Genomic DNA, 20,559 nt, shown 5'->3' on the forward strand with positions numbered 1-20,559 from the left:
AAGAGACAGTGCTTTGGGAAGTAGGACTCCAGGGAATAATAGAGCAAGCAGCCTTTTGGGATATGTGCTAGAATTTCCTGTCCACGCTATACAGATGCAGCTACATATTATATCTGAGCCAGCTTTGGTTAATTACATTTGCACTGTGCTTAGACACACCTGCAGCCATTCATGGAGGAGCTTTTTAGAACACTTCTCAAGACTCATGAATGAAATACTAATTGGGGATATTATTCCTGAGGGAGGACAATTAAAAAAAAATAAATGAAAACAAAACAGTGCAGACCTTTGGGTTGTGCCCATTCTTGTTTCCTTTGCTTATATATAATTGTTCAAACGACTATAGCTGGAGAGATCGCATCAGTTGCATTAGTCCCTTTTTTGGTAATTCAGGCCCTAAATATATTCTGGGCTGCACCCTGAAAACAAAGGGAGTGAATGTTTTTAATGAATTTCACATGCAATGGATGTTTTATATGGATGATATATAAGCAAAAACAAGAAAAGATTGAATTAAAATGGATTTGGTGAGAAAACAGTAACATTTGCCAGTTCTATAACAGAGATTCAATTATTCCTTGTATTTTGAAAACTAACTGGCAGCAGCAGTAACATGTAACGCAATGCCTGGCATATTTCTATAATATTTTTTGAAATACAGCTAAACATACCAACTTTATGCCAGAATTACATGTTTCTGCCTTGTGCTCACAGGGCTTACAAAGAGGGACGGAGGTTGAATTAAAGTGCATACACTGTATGCAACAGGTGAGGTATTAAACTGGAAGGGGTATTACATCTAAACCATGTGAGACTCGGCTTTTGGTTAATTACAAACTGATCCATGCTTCTATGTGTGACACCAGACTGCTGCTGTTTTCAATAGACTGAGACTCAGAACTATAATTGCAGAACCTTAATTACATTTTCCTATCATTAACTTTCCCAGAACCATAGTTCCTCCAAAGAAATATATCTGGTTTTTTATCTGAAAAATTATTTTCTCTGAATAAATTAATTCATCTGCATGTGTTTCAAAGTGCAGCTCTCTCTCCACCCTCCTCCTAAAACCACGCAACAAAAGAAAAGCAAACATTTATAAATATTCAACAGTAATTAATTATGTTATACAGTGTTTGAGTCTAAATTAAAAAAATGAAACTGAAAGAAGCATAATAATTTTTTACTGCTGCCCCTTCCTGCCAGGTCCCTGACCGCTGGAGATCAAACCACTGTCCACTTCACTGCATGTCAACTCACAACACCCTCAGGGACTGGAACCTGTCTGAGACGTAACTGACACGGAGGTGACTTCTTTAAGCCACTCATTTCAAGCAGGTTTTTCTACTCTTTCAAGTAATACACTGAATAAATAACTGATATTACCTGTATTTGACTCAAACAATATTAGATCGTGTTGCAAATATCACGATTTGGTGTTTTTTGAAGGCAGCAAAAGCTTTCCTCTCAGTGTGGGATGTGAAGAGAAGCACTTTTGCAGGAGGAACAAACACTATCAGCTAAATTATTCTCTTTTCTATCGAGTATAAACACACAAAATCTGACTAAACTTCAGCCAGAACTGCTGATGGACAAAGTTCAGAATGCTCAGAGAATTAGGGAGATAAACCACTTTGATTTGTGCATTCCTATAAGGAAAGATGGAGGTTTAAAGGAGAAGAAAGGAAGCAGTGTAACTTCTGCAAAGGACAAGGGAACTTTTTATTTGGGCTGGAAATCCAATGAGAATACCAACACTGTGAAACCAGCAGATATTTAGATGCTAAACATCCTTAGTGCACAAAATAGGCATGAAGTGCTGAGCAGACTGAGGTCAGAAGATCACAGGCTCGTCCCAATATCAAACTTTGGCAGAACTGAAAATTTAAAATACAGACCAGTACAAGACGATACTTGTAATATCACACACTGGTTTCCTAGAGAAAAGAAAATACAACTACCCACAGCTTTGCTGTTTTCTATCTCACTTCTCTCTAGGAGAAGACTACAGCACTCCCCAGAGCCCATGTTATAAGACATGTCTGCTGGACAGGGAAGGCTGTCAGCCTGTTCCTTTCAGGAAGGGTTGCAATTTCAGTAGCAATTTTTGCAAGGAATTACATGCACATTATCATACAAATGAACAATAATACATTTACTGCAAGAGGTAATAAACAATTTTTTTCTCAGAAGAAGCAAATAGTAACAATGACAGAAGCGTGAGTCAAACTTATTTAAAAGAAGGCACCAGATAGACAAACCTTTTGCTTCTTTGCTTTCCCCCTTCCCAGGTAAGCCCTGCTCTTGGTCTGTCTTTCCTAATTACCGTGGCTAGCTTTGCTAGGTAGATTCATCCACAAAACAGCGAGCCAAGGGCAGCACTGGAGGATGGGTGCCTACACACGTGATGACAACCACATACACACATGTAACAATGTTGTGGCTGTCATCCCCCAGGAGATCAGAGTGGTTAGTGATAATAGCTCCTTTCGTCCTTAAGGAAAATATAACACGTGGGTGACCTCAGTTCTGCACTTCATAAAGCCAGTTATGACACAAAACCCTGCAGCTCCCTTCTCATAGTGTAACTCTTCACTGTGACTTAGAGGTGTGCAGATGAAACCAGTGGGTTTTTCATTCTATTCCAGATATCACTCCTACTTTTATATATATATGATATGCTTGTAATGATCCTGGAAAGTCTTTGGAAATCTATAGGGATATGTAAATATTACACAAAATACCTCAGCAATTGCAAAAGACTTCAAAGGCAACTGCAGGTGCTCAGGAGCACTTCTGAAATTCAGACTTTATGTACAGTTGGAGTTCACAGTCAATGTTCTAACAAACTGAATTAAAAAAGGAAAAAAAATAGTGGAATTGTTTTTCAAAGACAAACCTATGTGAAGTGATTGGTCTTCAGTCTATAGAAAACAAACTTCACAATGCACATTGATTTATTAAAAAAAGTCGAACTTCTTAATTCTCTTAGTTGCCCGGTGCTGATTGATGGAAGAAAAAAATGCTATCCATAAATTACTAGAACATCATAGCACTGCTAGAAAAAACAGTTATAAGGAGTAATGTTGCCAATCACTTACAGTTTGTTCTGATCCCTCTCTCTACAGCCTTTGAAATGCTTAAAAAAAGCAGCCAGCCAAATAAAAACATATTACCTTCAAAGAGCCAGTATGCAGAAAACATTCTTTTGCTTTCAGCAGTATGAAACCTGGGTCCACAGTATACTACAACAAAGTTGGAACATGGCAAAGCATATTAACCTCCCAACAGCAGCCACTCACAAACAGGTTCAGCTCGGTTATACTGTTACTTACCCGTGACAAGGTATTGTGTCCTGGTCTGTGATCCTTGACTCTTCTAGCTGTTGATATGCTGGTCCTGTAATTCCATTGAACCTACCCCGAGGCAAGGGAGGAGTCCTCCGAAAGGCATTTCGATGTAGCATCCCACTTTTCTGTCCTGGGCTGCAGCATGAAGAGAGACTTCTAGGAAAAACACCAAGAGTACAGTAAAAATTATCACAATAGCATAAAATTCTGCAAAGTGAAGGTTCAGGATTAATAACACATGGATTACTGTTCTCATAACTTTGCTGTGGGGTCTATGATGGCAGTAGAAATTCTCTATGGAAATATAATACTATAATCCTGCTGTTTATGCTGTATTTAATACATCACCTCTCTTCTCAGAATGAAAATAATTGCCCAGTATATTAAATGTTTTCTTGCACTTGATGAAGGATGCTTCTTTTTTCCATGCTGCATATCATAATCCCACTACATAGAGTTACTCCTCAGACAGTATAAACAAACAGCACAGCTCCATCATACCCATAGCTGAATTCAAAAATCAGATCTGAAACTGAGAGCCCATTACAGCCTACAATGTGCTGCTTCCTGATATAATAACATTAAATTGAGAAAAAAAAGTGTAAGTGAGCAATATAAGTGAAGTTTATGAACTGCAGCTTGAAGAAGCCATCTAAGACAAGTTTCCTCCACTTTGAACAAGATTTCTATATTGTTTTATTCTTGTTTCATATATAGATTGCTTTCCTGTTTGTATACATGGATCAATGCTGTGTTGTTACTTTATGTGATTTAATATAAACTTGAATTTCATAAAAACAAGTAGTAGTTTCATACTTATTTTAGAAAACTGCTTTTGTAAACATTTTTCTAGTGTTTTGGAAGGAGAATGGAATTTTTTTCATCTCATGCAGAAATTAAAAGGTATCAAGAATCCACAGTTTTGGTATGCAAACCATAAATTTAGCTTTTACTAAATCAAAAATATGGGAACACAGAATTAAGACAAGGTATAACCTATTCTTAATGTTAACAGGTCACAGTACTGCATGGTGTGACTGGGTATTCATTTTCCAGCTACTCCTACTTCTCTTGGCATCTTCTGGGTCTCAGAAATGCATGTGTTACCTAATATTCTGTTACATCTTTAATGATAACTTAAGATAGGTTTTGTAGATGCCTTTTACAAGTCATTATTTTTGGCTATGTGAATAATTCAAACTTTTGATAAAATTCAGCAATGCAAAAGACTTTTGATAAGTTTGCTTCTTTTTTTCCTATTATAGTATGACTTAAAAATAATTTGCATTTTTTAACTAGTGCGATCTTGGACAAATTAAAACCAACCTTTTCTGTCCAAAGTTAAAATAAGAAATAAATTCAATGGTCTCTTATCCTACTGCTCAAGCTAGCAGTGTTCCATCACCACCTTGGCTCTGTTTTCTTCTACACCTTTATTTTTCTATTGCTTTTTAACTGAAAAGATCAATAACCCATAGCAATAGCATTCCCTCCGGGGTTTTTGTTGCTTCCTTAAATATATTTTTCCTTTGCTACTAAGGAGGCTGTGAAAAACTTCTTTGAAAAAATGAAATACTGGTCTTTCAGTTCTGAAGGCTGAGTTCAAGTTGTGAGTTACAGTTCATATTCTGTAAAGTAACACCACCACAACACAAAATAATTGACCAATTCTGCTCAGGAGAGTCTCAGATTATTACAGCAGAGGATCTCAAAAGATGCAGCTGAATGAATAATTTGTAATGGATAAGGAAAGTCAGGGTTGTTTACTTACTGAAGCATATTCATCAATGTTCTACAAAAGTAAAAAAACTGATTATCAGACTTTAGACTGATTACAAATATTTGAAACTAGAAATTTTAAATTTTTAATTGTGGTTGATTTGATGCCCTTGTGCATCCTCCTTGCTAGATGAGAGCACACAGTCTCCTATCTAATAATATGCACATGCAAATTCACAAAAGCGCCTCATTTGTAATAGACGTAATTTCAACACATACAGGTATACCTGAGGTAAAAGCTATAAACTGCAGCAAAGATGCAGATAAATGACTTATCTGGACTTCAGTTTGCACTGAAAGTCTCACTGCTCCATGGAGCACTTCATGCCACGGGCTGTTAAAGGTGTGTGTGCTGGTCAGATCAAAGGGATCTGGGCACATGCCAACACTGTCCTGCAACCACAGCGCTTTCAGCAGTGACAGTGTTGAAGCAACCAATTTGTTACCAATGGGAGGTTCTCATGCTTTCAACCTTTCTGACAGAAAAAAAAAAAAAAAAGAGGGGAAAAATGAATGAAAATCATTTGTGGTCATGGACAAGATGAATTCACTAAGGACCAGGAAATACAGACAGCACAGCTGTAAGCTGCAGGATAACTCATTTCTTCAAGCACCAAGGATAGTAACAATTTCTGTTAAAAGTTCTATGAAAAGGTAACTCCAGCATAACAAAGCTCTTCCTTTCTCACAAAACTGATCCGAACATCTGCAACATCTTCCTCTAAAAGTGTCAATACAGTCCCTCTCAGACTTCTGCTCTAGCACTCACATGAAGATTTTCTCCCTCTCAGGCAAACAATGCCTTTTGGATTTCTTCATGGACTTTATTGTCCTTTAGCCATCATTATGGTTTCTTCCTCCCTGCACTCCACTCTAATTGGGTAAAAGAAATCAGCCCACATAACTGAGCCATTCAATAATTTAGACCAATACATAAAGCTGGAGCAGATATGTCCTTGAAATCTATTAATCAATTACTCCAGAATAAAAAAAATCAGACTATGCATGAACTGTTTCACAAGTGATGCATAAACCAGGGTGAAATATAGTTCTGATGAATTAACGGTTTGAAAAACGCACTTAATTAAGAACTTTGCATTCATTGTTGCAAGTTGCTTTCAGTGAAAATTTTCTTTTAGGTTGAGCAACAGAGTGGGAACAAAGTCTGTTCCTGCAGGTGGAGTATTCTCCTCTCGAGGCGCATACACAGCTCCTGAGTGCAGTTAACTGTGTTCATGAAGAGAAGACCAGCAGTGTTTTTACAGCAACTCTGTGAATCTTCTTGTACTACTTTTTAGTTAATTACTAAACACAATTGATTTTACATCACATTATGAACACATTAAGATGTAAATTTGCCAACAGAACATGAAAAACCTTAAAAAGAGATGCTTTCCAGCAGCCAGCCTATATCTACAAATCTACTCTTCGTTTCTAAAATGTAAGCATTGTTGATTCCATTACATATTCTCGTATTCAGGAACAGCATGTGTAGGGGCTGATTCCGGACTTTGGAACTCTACATAAATCCTTCAAAGCTACCTAATATCATCTGGTCACCACCCTTGTGAGAGATACAACAGGAAAAGAAAACAGAGCATTCAAGGTACCTCAGTGGCACTGTTTTATCATCTGCCATAACTTCATCATATACTCCCTGTAGTGCACTGATCAACCTCCATCCTAAAACTACAATGATATGCGGGATACCACCACAGGAAGTTGTTCTATATTGAAAACTTTAAAACTTCTTTTTAGTTTACAGTTATTTCTGACGAATGTGCCATCATACTCCTTCACTTTGAATAGGTCTTTAACTCCTTGTTATCCTTTTTGAGATGTATTTATAAGCAGCAGTCACACACTCTTTCCAGTCTCCTGAATTGAATACTGACACAAGACAGTGTCAGTCTAACACTTCCCATAGAACATGGATCACTGACTCCTCATATTAGCTCATGAATGCAATTTGAGTCCATAACAATCAGGGGGCCATTTTAACCAGGTGAGATAATAGTGGTACATATACATACTATATACAAATGAAGTGACAACAGTATCTCATGAAGTGGTATTAATCTTTCTGACTTTCTGACGAAGATGCTGTAATTAATACTTCCTCTCATCCCATATACCTTTTGCACAGCTGCATCACTTCGTGACTTAGTTATCCTTTAACCAAGTAGTATATACTGAAACCTTTCTACCTCATTTGTTTCTTAAATTTTATTACCAGTTCCCAAATGCCTGACCTTGTATTTAGTACAGCTGAACTTCAATCCACCCGTTAGCCATACTTTAAAGTTATGCCATTCACTCCTTATATCTAAATCTTTATCTGTACTGAGTCTGTGATTCTTAACTAATTTTTTCAGGATGTTCCAATTCTTTTTGTGCCAAAGTCATGCACAAAAACATTAAACAAAGTTTGCCCCCAACATTAACTAGTTCCTTGAGTGCTCCACTAGTGCTCCACTGTTGACTGTCTTCAGCCCAGCACTTACCTTTTCAACATAACTCCTCACTATCTCCCTCTGTGTATCCAATTATAGTTTTTCTGTCTCTCCCTGCTTTCTCCCATTGAAGGCATTAGACACATGTGACAAGAGTGACTGAGGCTGCGTGGAGATCGAGCTCACCTACATCAAATACAAAGAAAGTCATCAGTGATGTGTTGCAGGAGCTGCTGCTGGTAAACTAGTAAATATTTTTCTGCCTCTTTTATATCTACTCCGGGAATCTGCTTCCCCCACATTTGTCCTAAAGCCTTGACTAGTCTAATTCAACATAATTGGCCCTCAGTTACTTCAATAAATTTTCCATACTCCTAAATATTTGACACTTGCTATTCCATCATCATATGTTACAGCTTCCATTTTTACAGATTTTGCTACTAGATTTGAAATTTCATGAGCTGGTTCTCCTTCCAGATTTCTTTGATCAGGATTAACCAAACCAACTTGACTTGAAAGCTTTGATTTCCACATTTTACTTCCACTTTGACTGCAGTAATGTCTATTTTCATACATTTGATTCTGTTCCCATTCTGCCTCTGTCTTCAAATAACCATTCTAACTTAAAAAAAAATGAAATATATTAATTCAGGATTGCCCTAACAGCTTCATATATTATTTTTGTCCCACCATCAGCTTTCCTTTTTCCTGTACAGTAATGTGGGGGTTTTTTGTGGGTTTGTTTTTTTTTTAATTCACAGCAGGAACAATTGATTGCTTTCAGTATTGCCACTAATTCTTAACTCTCAATGAGTCCTGGAAATGTTCACTTCAAGCATGACTTCTTGCCCTCTGTGATACGGTTTGTTTCTTTCCATACACCCTATTCCTTTTAGACATTACTTTTAGTAAATTTCTGCAGAAAACTATGTTCTTTCTTTGGGAAAATACCATATTCCTTATGCTTTCTTCTTTTCAGGCTTCCTCTGCCTTTTCATTCTTAGTTGCTTTAGTTTATCATTACTACTTCTTTGAAATCCAACAGCCTTATTTACAGAATAAGTTAAATTTACTCTTTAGTTTAAACTGAATCCATTATATTGGAAGCATATAGATAAAATCCTTACCAAATGAAAAAAAATTCTTTTTACCATGGTTTTTGTGGTGTTAAAAGTTCATTAAAAATGAAAACACAAATTATTTTTAATTTTAGAGTAAGTTTATCCTATTTTGGTGTTTTTGTAAGACAATACAACCACTCCAGGCTGAAAGCATCTGCATTTGGCTTTCATCATGTTATTCTCTGAAATGAATCCCTCTAAAATCAATGATGACTGAATCAATGAATGAAAGTCAGGATGACTAATTACGAAGAAAACTGCTATTCAAAGGGATCCCAACTCAATCCCATAATTCACAAAACTCTAATTTGTTTCTATCTATTAGAAAATAAGACAGTATGGGTTTTCTTCTTACCTAAATCAACAGATAATCCAAGATGAATTTTTGAGCAAATTGTACACTTTACAGGAAGTTTACTGATTAAACACACTTGTTAATTTTGAATTCTGACAGTATGAAGAGTTATTTTACATATGCAAGCAGACGATGTAACATTCTTCTACTGTTATATCAGTGCATAATACAGGCAAAATATTTTAGGAGGTTAATAATAATACAGGGAAAATATTTTTGGAGATTAAATTTCAGTTTTCAATTTAACCTCTGCATTAATTCTTTGCATGCAGCTGAGGTTGGTAGAGATGGAAAATTGCTGTTATCTACTAATCTGAATGAAAAATTATTTCTGTCAGTCACATTTCAGCAACTCCAAGTGATTCCCTATGTCGATAGTCTTACTATCAGGCAAAAAATGTATTAGTTTTAGGAACTGGAAACAGCCATCTCCTGATTTTAGGAAATGATAACCTACCATTTGTGTCCTTGAAAACACCAGCAGAGAAAAGAGGTCTGGATGCAGAACAAAATATTTTCTTAGCAAGCAGAAATAAAACAACAATGTAATTTAATGACAGCATAAAAGAGAGAACCTGCAGAGCTGTTATAATTTTTCCAGGCTCGTGCCACGTCTGGAATGGAATGAAGGGATATTTAGGATAAAACATAATCCTGTTAAAAAAGTTTCCTCATTTGGCCACACTGACCATTTGTCCATACTGAACAATATTTAGAAACTAAAATAGGAAGCTGTCACATGGTGCATAAATTAAAGACAATCTTATAAGTCTTAGATGTTCAAGTCTGTTGCATGTTTCATAAAGCAAGGGCCTTTTATAATAAATCTTAAATTATAAAACTGGAAAAGATTTTTTTTATAAATTAACTAGTCATTCCACTTCTTAAATTAGTTCGGAAGTAAAGACATATCAAACTTGGATATTGCCATCATACTATTAAAGGTAAGGGAACATCACTGTGTTTTTTCTAAGCTTCACCTTGTGACTAAACGGCGATAAAATTCTACTCAGAACTTCTGTGGAAAGCATTCTAGGCCACAGTCCCATAGTTCATATCTATGTTAAATAAAATTATTAAGCATATTTGGAAAATCTCTGTGTAATAAGGAATAAGACCTAAGAAATGGATCTGACATGACAGTTGGCATTATTTTTTCATGCCAAATTAAAGGCTTAAGTAAGGTAAAAGCAGACAGGACCTAAATATCCCTTTCTGGCTCACATACTGCACTTTGTAGGTTAGGCAAATTATTCATTCAAATGAAAAAGAACATGTAGCTGTTTGGGACACTGCAATGAAAAATGCAGCATATACTAGCCAGATCATATCCTCATGCAATCTGAGCCTTTTTTTTTTGAAATAATTTTAAAAAATTATTCTTTTAATAAACAAGTCTTTCCCTCCAGATTATCTAGCTGAAAAAATTCCAGACTCATTTTTTTGCAGCCTTTTTTCTCTCTCTCTGTGCACCGGACCAGATGTTACCATTGCCATCTGACCAACATTACTGCTTATACCAGACACCAGTTTGGTTTCTGCAGTGAAGCACCTGCACTCCTTCTCATCCAAAAAGGCTATAAGGATAATTCTCATCTGAATGCTATGCAGAGGTGGGTGACATTCCTCTTTTTCTTCCTCTTAGAAACAATCATTCAAACTTTTTTAAGCCTAGTTTTCAAAGGCCACCATGTTTTCATAAATAAGCTATTATTCATTTCAAGTATTATTTGTTGAAAAAAAATAGTAAAAAAGGCTAGAAGTTTAGAACCAAGTCTTTCTGCAGCAAATGAGCCATTAACTTCACAAACATTGATAAAGAAAGTCTTGTTTCTAATGGTTTCTCATACTACAGCTGTTTCATTCACTGGTCTGTGCCTGCAGCTCCAATAGTGTCTTTAAATGCTTCCTCCAGGACTTTCACAAAACATAGATGAAGTTAGTAAGCATTGCTATTACCTTTTATGTCTGCAGCTATGAAAATGCTTGGACATCTGCTTAATAAGTGGGCTGAGGCTCTGCTGGTACCGTACCAGTCAGCATCTCCCCCAGTTCCAGCACACAACAATCCTGCACACGTACCACCAGCTCAGTGACATCCCTCGGTAGCCAGCAAATCTCTCACCAGACAGCCATTTGCTCACCTGTGTTGCTTGATGGGCTGAGTTCCTCTGTCAGGAGACAAGGCCTCTGGGAAAGACTGAGGGCCTGAAAAACTAGACTCCATAACCTTGTGCAGAATAGGCCCCGGATGCCTGTCTGGTTTTGAATACTGTAGCAGAGAGAATAAACTTAATTAATACTCAAAAGACAAAGCACACTGTTGATGCTATTCCATCTGAATTCATATTAGAATGGGGTAAGAAGTGCTCTAATGCAATTTTAAATCAAAATTAGAGATTGAAAGTAATACATTCATTCAGTACTGTTTACACAGCAGAAAGTACCAGTACTCGTTATCCCCATTACGTTCTCCACATCAAAATGCTGATATCTGCATTAGCAGCAAAATTACGGACTGATCTGCCCATAATGATAAGGAACACTGATCCCTTTGACTAAACGCCTGTTTCTGTGCTTCTCCACGCAGAGACTGAGATCACAAAACACATCTCGGAGGACAGTCAGCAACTTCTTGGGTCCTTTGGTGATTTCAGTCAAACACTGCATTCATCAGCATGTACGACGATGAAAACTAAACTGAAACAGCATTTGTGTCATCAGATAAACATGAAAAATATTTGAATCCTATCTGCAGAGCCAGATATCTCTTCTGAACAGGTCTGAAGCTTTTGACCTGGGAGTATCTGTGCTAGTAAGAACACTGTAAACATAATTCTTCCTGTGACAGGTGTAGGCGTAGGGCAGTCTCTGGGCACATACTGAGACACAGAGGTCTGCAAAGCAGACACCAGACATGAACAAGAACAGATTTTTTTTCTTCTTGCTTTGTGATTCAACTGAAATTTCATAAAAAAAAAAAAAAAAGAAAAAGAAAGAAAAAAAAAGAAGAAGAGTCTCATCCTAAATGGAGCCAGAAAGTAAAAGTATAGAAAAAAAAAAAAAAAAAAGAAAAAGAAAGAAAAAAAAAGAAGAAGAGTCTCATCCTAAATGGAGCCAGAAAGTAAAAGTATAGAAAAAGCTGCACTTGGGCTTGTAAGTAGAATTCATGTTCTTAGTGGTTACTGGGCAATATCTCAGAGATATGAGAGGTTAACCCACATTTCCATTTAGGTATTAAAAACACATCACTCTGCAGATTTTTTACACTGCATTACAAAGACCTGCACTAAAACTAATTGCTCTGCTTTCCTTTCTGTACTGAGATTGTATTTTCAGATACCTAGATATCCATGTTATCTTCACAATAAATTGGTATTGAGGAAGCTATTACATGATTACATATTTTATAAAGAAATACAAATTAAAGTAGTCAAAATAATGGAAAAAATTGCAGTGGTAAAAAATGCCATATTATGGCATACACAATAGCCCAAAAATTCATGGAGAAGGTAGTAAGAATTCTTTCAAAATACAGTTCTTCATAATTATTTTGTCTAACAAAAGACAAATAACTCCTTAAAAATACAGAATTATCTGATTCCCACTTATCTACAATTTTGTAGACTTCAGCAAGATAAAAGAAGGAAAGTCACAGAAGATTATTCTCCTTTAAAAATGGGTTACATGTATGTTTAGTCCACCTACTCAGACTTCTTATGACCGATTTCTGTGGATAAAGTAACAGACCTTCACACTTTTCTCCAATGGTCTTCTCCATCTTTCTGTTGAAATATCCACATAACTGGGGCCAAAATCACTGCTTACATACATGAAGGCAAAGGTATGAGAGCAGCAATGTGCAAAATGTTGCCGCACACATAAAGTAAACACAACTGAAGTAATAAGAAGCAGCATATTACACTCCCATTTCTTTCAGTTACCATGATCTTAGTTGTCACTTGTAAATGTTGTAGATAAAATATTCAGACAGAAGTATGACTTTTAAGGTCTGTGAAGGCTTTAAACTTTAATAGTTATCCTGCCAGCTGCAGAAATGAAACTGGCTTTGATTTGTGACCTGAATAAATCAATTTGAGCTATGTTAAGAATGGGCTGCTAGTACCAAGAAGCTACTTCTGTTCTTTTTTCAGTTTGTTCATGAAAAAAAATTGAAGGTCTGAATGCCTTATAAGACCATGAGTATGAAGTGAATTATGAAGAGCAATTAGAGATAAGCTGTGCCTTTCACTACATCCACATTTAAGGTGGATGTGGGCTGGAGCAGTGGTACACAGAGTTTTTCCTCATCACAACTGAGGAAAACCAGGACCCCAGAAGCTGCTCTGATGCTGATTAGCAAATTGTACTGAAGGTCCAACACCAAGAACCACTCTGGCACATTTTTTTCAAGGTATTTTTTGCCCCTAACCAAAGATTTATGCCATTTTCAGATACACCAGTTATTACACAGTTACTGTAACAGCCATAACATTCATTACAACGAAAATATGAATCACAGTTTAAGTTGAGGGTGTGAATATACAGAGAATTTGAACAACGTAATTGAACATATTTGGATGTATCACATTATTTGTACATTTTAATAGGTTTAAACACAGTTGGGTTAATCCCTCTTAAGCTTAGTTTTAAGTGCCACATCCCTTCTGGAGAAAAATACCTTCATATTTTTGTGAAGAGTTTACAACAGTATCAGATAATGCCCCCAAAAGTATAGGATAGGATTATTCCCCAGACATATCCCAGCAGAGCTCATCCTGCTGCTTCCACAGCTCAGTTCTCACCTGGGCTGAGCTCTGTGGAGACCTCTGACTGTTCTGAGCTCCTGAATAATCAGCCATGATGGAGAATAAGCTGTGAAACACTTTCAAAGGGCTGTTTCCAGCATCATTGAAAGCTTATCTGGTTTTATTTGGTTTATTTGGTTTTTTTAATGGTTTTATTGTCTTCTTGGTTAATTATCTGTGCTTGTTTGAGCAATTACTGAAAAACACTGGTGCATATGGCTAAATAAATTAAAGAATAATGATAGCTCTTAAAAAAAGTATTTTGCAAATTTTCCATTTTTCATGGTTTCATGGAGAAAATCATCTATTATGTACAATTACTGAATATTTTCACAATAAAATTCCACCCCCTGCTACTTAATGCTAAGTGAATCTGTGAAGGCAGCCTGAGCCAGGAAAGAAGCCTCTGCCACTGACCTACTGTATTACTGTGAGCACATAATTCCTCTGCTCCATGCTTTGTATTCCTCCTTCTAAAATGTGGGATTCTTGGATAACAAATGCCACTGGAATGCTACAGAACAGCTTGACACTGTTGTCCTAATGTTATGCAAATCAAAACACCCATCCCTCTCCCTGGCTTTACTTAGCTCTCCCCCCTCAATGATTTTCCCAAAATAGTAAGAATAAAAGGTCCAGAAAGTCATGCAAGAGAGGTGATGTGGGGATCCCATTTCAAAAACAACTGATAAGGCAGAAGGGTCAGCTTTAAATTACATTCAGAGAGGTCACCTCAAGGAGAAAAAGAGCCAGTGATATTCCTGGATAGGCTGATCTTGCACAAAAGCCCATCAGGGGGTACATTTAACATCCTTACAGCTGTTCCCATATGCTCTGTATGTTTTGTTGCCAACACTACCTCTAGACAGAGGACAATAAACTCAGGTTTGTCTATTCTGGCAGTGTTTCCTAAGTAGTCATGAGATATAGAAATGGGAAATTTGCTCTCAATCTTGGCTGATAAACCAAATCATAATTCAGGTAAAACAACAGACTAATCCTTTAAAAGATTTAAGTGTATCTGTTGCTCAATAGAATTGCAACAGAATGGTGCAACACAGTAATTGCATGTCTATTGCAGTGACCAAAAATAACTTATTTCCTACTACTATCAACAAAAAGCAACAAGACATATAAAGAGCATATTTTAGCCTCTCATTATAAGAATATCAAAAACCTGGAGCTAGTGACTGCATGCTATTAAAAACAAATGTAGTGAAAAGTGAAACCACACAGTACAGCATGAAAAGCATATTAGCCACCTCAGAAGGAAAGCGATGGGGGATTAATAGATCCACTTGGTATCACGGGAGAAGGTATTAAAAACCACAAAGGTGAAAAAGATCACTTTAAACAGCCGTGACAATTCTCAGAAACACTAAAGGAACGGTATGGTTTCACCCCCCTTTTTTTTTTACCCCCATGACACATTTGTCAAGTTGTGAGAATTTAAAGAAACTCTCTACTCAAGGTGGAAAAAGGAGGTAGAAATCAGGAGCCACCTCACCTCCTCCTGCCCCTGCACGTTGTGTGAGGGTGCACCGAGGACTTGTCTTTGTAAGGAAGGGGGGAAGCTGAGAATGACAATTTTCTTCTTTTTGCTTATGAGGAGATCAAACTGCTGCAGCACCCTGGAGCAGAGTCTTTAAATCTCTTTTGGATAGAGTATAATCTCTTTGGGAAGGGGTACATAACACTTGGAAGACCTCAGTTTCATGCACTAGGTGAAATAAATCTGAATCTCCTGTGTACCTCAAAGATCCTGAATTAAAAACTGGCCCATCTATCTCTTCCTGGCTGAAGAATTATAGCAAGATTACCAGTGCATTAGTCTCTAAATCCAAGAGGCTAGAAAGCCTAGCAAGAACAACCTAGCAAGAAATTAAGTGTGTTGCTGCCAGAATATTTGGGAAAAGCAGTGGACTTGAAGGAGATTCAGGAAATCCTAAGAGCTGTGTTCAAACAGTTATTTATGAACCCTGATTATAGTACACAGTATTTTTCATCTAATTTGTACGTCTACAAAAGTAATGATATTGCCATGGAGAGAAACAGACTTGTTGCAGGTGAGCACAATTACCACAATTACCACAACGAGCAGCAGGAGTTCAGACAGAACACAACTGTCCTGACAAAATCTGACCCTTTATTTCACTTCTCAGCATCAAAACTGAGCAGAGGGAGGGAGTGGAGGAGATACAATGCATTTGAGTGTGGGAAGAAGAGACTGGTCAAGCTCTTTACAGCCACAAACCACTTGAAACACTCTCTGCTGTACCCTGGGTCTTGGGAAATAAGTTAAACCTCTTTCTAGAACAACACAATATTCGGAAAGATAGATGGATCCTTTACTAAATATAGCAACCTCTGAGTCAAAAGGTGATGGCTCCTTCACAATAGTCATAAAGAATAAGAATCCTTATGCAACTGTTCTCAGGTCTACACAAAAGTATTCTTCTCTATAGAAGAAGAAAGAGCTGTGTGAAAAACCCGAAAACATCACCAGGTCTATTCAAAACAGACAAGAGAAAAATACAGGAAAATCTTCTAGGGAAAGACACAAAGGTGACATAAATGGGAAAACTCTCTTGCTTCTAAGAGGAGCACGTGGCGTGGGAAAAGAAACAGCTTCCAGGATTACATAAACCAAAATGCCAGACTGGGGGAGTAATCTCCAGAAAATAACTGTCTTAATTTATTTATCTATTAGCTCCTGGAAACGAAGAGAACTAAGATTTCTCCCCAGACCCCTGTGTTGGCAGCTGCAGATTGGAATGGCAGAGATCACACCCAGGCTGCAACCAACAGAAGGGAGCAGAGCCACAGGAGAGCTCTGTGCCCCACGCTGCTGCCTGGTCCTTTCCCACCCAGCAGATACACCCAGGGCAGATCTCTGGTCTCCAAGGGGGAGTCACTCAGCCATTCCTATGAAATACCTTTTCAAAGTTCTTTTTTCTGCTGCCTCACCATACCCCTGCCCTTTTTTTCTCCTCCAAGCTGCCAGGTTTTGTAAATATTTCATGAGCTGCCTGCATGAATTCCTGCACTAAAATCTTCCTAACAATAGAAACCATTATTACCCTGTACTGTTATGCTATATCCTGCACAAGGTCATTCTGTTTTTCTTCCTTAGTATCTTTGTTCCCAAAGGGAGAATGCATTAATGGCAAGGAGAAAACAGTGGCAAGCAGCCACAAGAACAAGAAAATGGTGTGTTAATTACCAGCACTGAAAATGACAGTCTGAACAGCATTAAGAACTGAAAAGCAAATTTGGATTAAAATAATAAATATAATGGTGGCTTTCAATCCCTTATGTCCAGAATCCACAAACTGCTACTTCAGTCATTATGGCTAATGCTAGAGCAAAAGAAAAAAACTGAAATAAAGGTTATTGATGTGTTTGTTAGCTGCTCAGGAGACATCAAACAGTTCATGGAAATGATGGGTTGACAAAATATAGCACTGAATTACAGTGAAAAAAAGGCAAAGAACATTTTCTTAGTGTTAACCAACGCTTACTTTATATGATAGAACAAAAGGATCATGAACTTTACCTATTGTTGTCATCATTACAACCAAACAACACTCCCAACAGCTTTTTTTTTTTAGGGGCTAGAAATAATATATGACTGAATGAACTGAAAGTGAAATAAAAAAATTGCAAAAGGTTCCCCAAACTGTGATTATGTCAATTTAGTGAAGCTATCTTCCTTCTTGAAATAGCATATTTTTCTTGCATTTCGAAGCATATCGTGAGTATATACAGGAGTACCACAATGGTATTACTACAAAACACAACTTAAAAGTGAACACAAGCAATGCTCTGACAACTCCTCTGTCACATCAGGGAAGTTCTACTTACTCTAAATCGGTTAAAAGGGTTCATACTTATCTCTTACTTAATTGGATGTAAACTAGGAGTTAGTGGGCATGAGAGCTCACTTTTGCTAAACTCCCACTATTTTGATGGAATCTGGCAAATAAGGTAGTCATTCCTTTGAGCAATGCTAAGACACTTAAAAAAAAAAAAAGGAGTTAATAATTTAGAAAGGCTTTAACACATCTGTTATATTTTACTATTATATTGCTACCAGGATCCTTCTCAGTTCTTCCAAAGACTTTGTTCAAAGTAAGACAGTATTAATTTAGTGTGTGATCAAGGGAGATGATGACATTTATTGGAAAATACCTTGCATCCAGGGCTAAATAAATCAGTTATCTTCAAGCTCCTTATTTCAAATATGCTCTGTGCACTTCAGGATTGTGAGACTGTATTAACTTACATATAACTACATACAGAAAATGACTAAATAAATTTCAGATTTACTTTGAACAAATGAATTTATTTCTGTTATCTAAACTGCCTTTAACTAAAGACCCAGATAAACGAGACCATCTGCATGGTCTTCCCTTGGGCACTAGTTTATATGTGTAAACTTAGTTCCAGATTTTGAATTTACTCTGAATTAGCTGTGACAAATCCCTACATTTTTTCATGCAGGTTCATTTATTATTGGAAGACCTGACATCGCTTAAGATCAAGGACCCCACTTCACCTATAACAAACATATATGAGCTACAGTATTGAAGGAAACTATATTAGTAATTTCCACTGCTAGATGCAGTGGAAAGCTCAGCAAAGTCTACTACTACATGAACGAAATGTACCAGAATCCATTGAAACAACTTCAGAAAAAAATCCCTGCTTTCCATTAACAGGCCTGATAGAAAGCATTTTATGAAAGAGGTGAGAATTCTTGTTCCCGTTGCTCAGATGCTAATAGCAGCATGAGGATGTGCTGCCATCAGCAGCAGGAACTCAGCCAGGCTATTAAGTGCTGTAGCTGGCAGCATTACTTACATTTTGCAGCTGGACTTGGCTTTGTGCCATACACTCCGACTTTGCCATCATGCTGGAAGCATTTAGGCTGTAGGTTTTCCTATTCTGTGTTTCTTTCAGCTGTTCATGAATTTGCTTTGTTTGTTTCCTGCAGAGAGAAATAAAATTCATGTAAGAAAGAGCTAACTTGATCTTCTACTATAGCCACGATATTTTTATAGCCATAGTTCCCTTTGTTCAAAACTTCACTGTATTAGATGAGCCAGCTGAGCTAATTCACTAGTGTCTCATATTTCAATGCAGTGGTTGGTTTTTGGCAAGGCTTATAAGAGGGGAAAAAAAAAAGAGCTCTTCTGTTTTAAAATATCTTCTATTCTCAGATTACCATAATAGCATGCTAGTTGTTTTAGTGCAGAATTTTGTAAGATCCTCTATTACATATTTAACAATAGCTTGTAAGTAGGTCTGAATAATAAAAAAGCATTTTGCTCTGATTTGGAAAAAAGATTTTGGCAAATATAACAGGCATTTGCCCCTGTTGGCTATGAAAACTGAGGAAGAATCAAAAATTTCTGCTAGCTGATTAGGCTTGACCTATAACCCATCCTGTACAGAGCAGCTTTTACTCACATGCTTAAAGAAAACCATCAGTCTGGCATCTGAGGCTGTGTAGTTGACATATTGTACTACGATTCACAATGTCAGAGCTAGGAATACCACTGGATGAATAGCTTGTATTATTCAGGAGATAACTACATGGTTAATAAAGACACTGTTTCTGCCACACTACATTGACAAACTGAGTTATTAAGTTCTGCACATGGCAGAGGATATGAGACAGCAAACTTTAAATATTACTTTTATCTTCTGCAAACAGATATCTCAGCTGGACAAAAACTGTTAGCAAAATATATTTAAGGCCTTTTTATCAGCTTTTGATAAGCGACATTGTCTTGGACTATCAGTTTTAAACAATCATGAGAAATAACTTCACAACACCAATTCTTTCCTTCCTTCCCTTCTTTCTTTTTTCTCCCCAGAAAATGCATTTCCAGCAGTGAACCTCCAACAGTCCTGAAAACCACCCACCAAGGTCAAGGACTTGCCAGCAGCAGCATCATTTTATTATGCCACCAGCAGCTTTTGGACAGCAATGGGTTCAGAGCCAAATTTCAGAAGGATGTTCTTTCAGGGAATAAGAAATAAAAAAAAATACAGCCTTTCTATACTGAAATTGAAATTTTAGCAAAAAAGCTTTAGCAACATTTTGAAAAATTTCTGGTGATTTGACTGCTGAAAGCTTTGTGACATGGTCAAGTTTGACAGCATCTTACTTGAGTCAGGCCAATGAATGTTACACTGAATGATTAATAAAAGTAATTTTAACTTCTTCATAGTGGAGTTTGTGTCTACTGCAGGAAAGCATAAGAAACTAGAGGAAAATGACTTAGTTATCCTGGTCAGTTGGGGAGCCTGTGAGAAAGGACAAGTTCCCTCAATATGAAAGCAAGAGATGAAAAGTATCCCAGTTCAGACACTCAATTTTAATAGTAAAGTTTTTAATATATTAAAATAAATACATGGAATTTCCCCTGCCTTTGAGTTCCTTAGTTTTCATTCAACATGTCATAATGTAAGCAAATGCTTCCATTCATCAAACTGTAAGTACCTGCTTAGAAGTAAGTATTTGTTATAGCATATTTTCTGAATATAGCTCATAAACTTTAATAAATCTTGGACTCTAGACATATCTCTTAGGCTTTCCATTTACGTCCTTTTTTGAAAAAGCATGGCAAATGAAAAAGAATGAATGTACGTTGTAAACGTGGCACAAATATGAGTGACATAATT

At 36.9% G+C, this 20,559-nt stretch overlaps 1 protein-coding gene across 2 annotated transcripts in view; it reads right to left on the reverse strand.

Annotated features, from left to right (window-relative positions):
• Positions 1-20,559, reverse strand: part of NRG3 (neuregulin 3) — a 384,996-nt gene that overhangs the window by 17,960 nt on the left and 346,477 nt on the right. For both annotated transcript variants that reach the window (XR_001873528.1, XM_017807194.1), the window contains exons 6-8: positions 18,730-18,856; positions 11,203-11,330; positions 3,336-3,506 (exon numbers count right to left, since the gene is read on the reverse strand). Coding sequence is in view for 1 of the 2 variants with exons in the window: in XM_017807194.1 (XP_017662683.1) it covers positions 3,336-3,506; positions 11,203-11,330; positions 18,730-18,856 (426 nt within the window). In the remaining variant the exon portion in view is untranslated. The remainder of the gene's footprint in view (positions 1-3,335; positions 3,507-11,202; positions 11,331-18,729; positions 18,857-20,559) is intronic.

This window comes from Lepidothrix coronata, unplaced genomic scaffold (genome assembly GCF_001604755.1).
Source record: "Lepidothrix coronata isolate B3197 unplaced genomic scaffold, Lepidothrix_coronata-1.0 Scaffold17, whole genome shotgun sequence".
Lineage (NCBI taxonomy): Eukaryota > Metazoa > Chordata > Aves > Passeriformes > Pipridae > Lepidothrix > Lepidothrix coronata.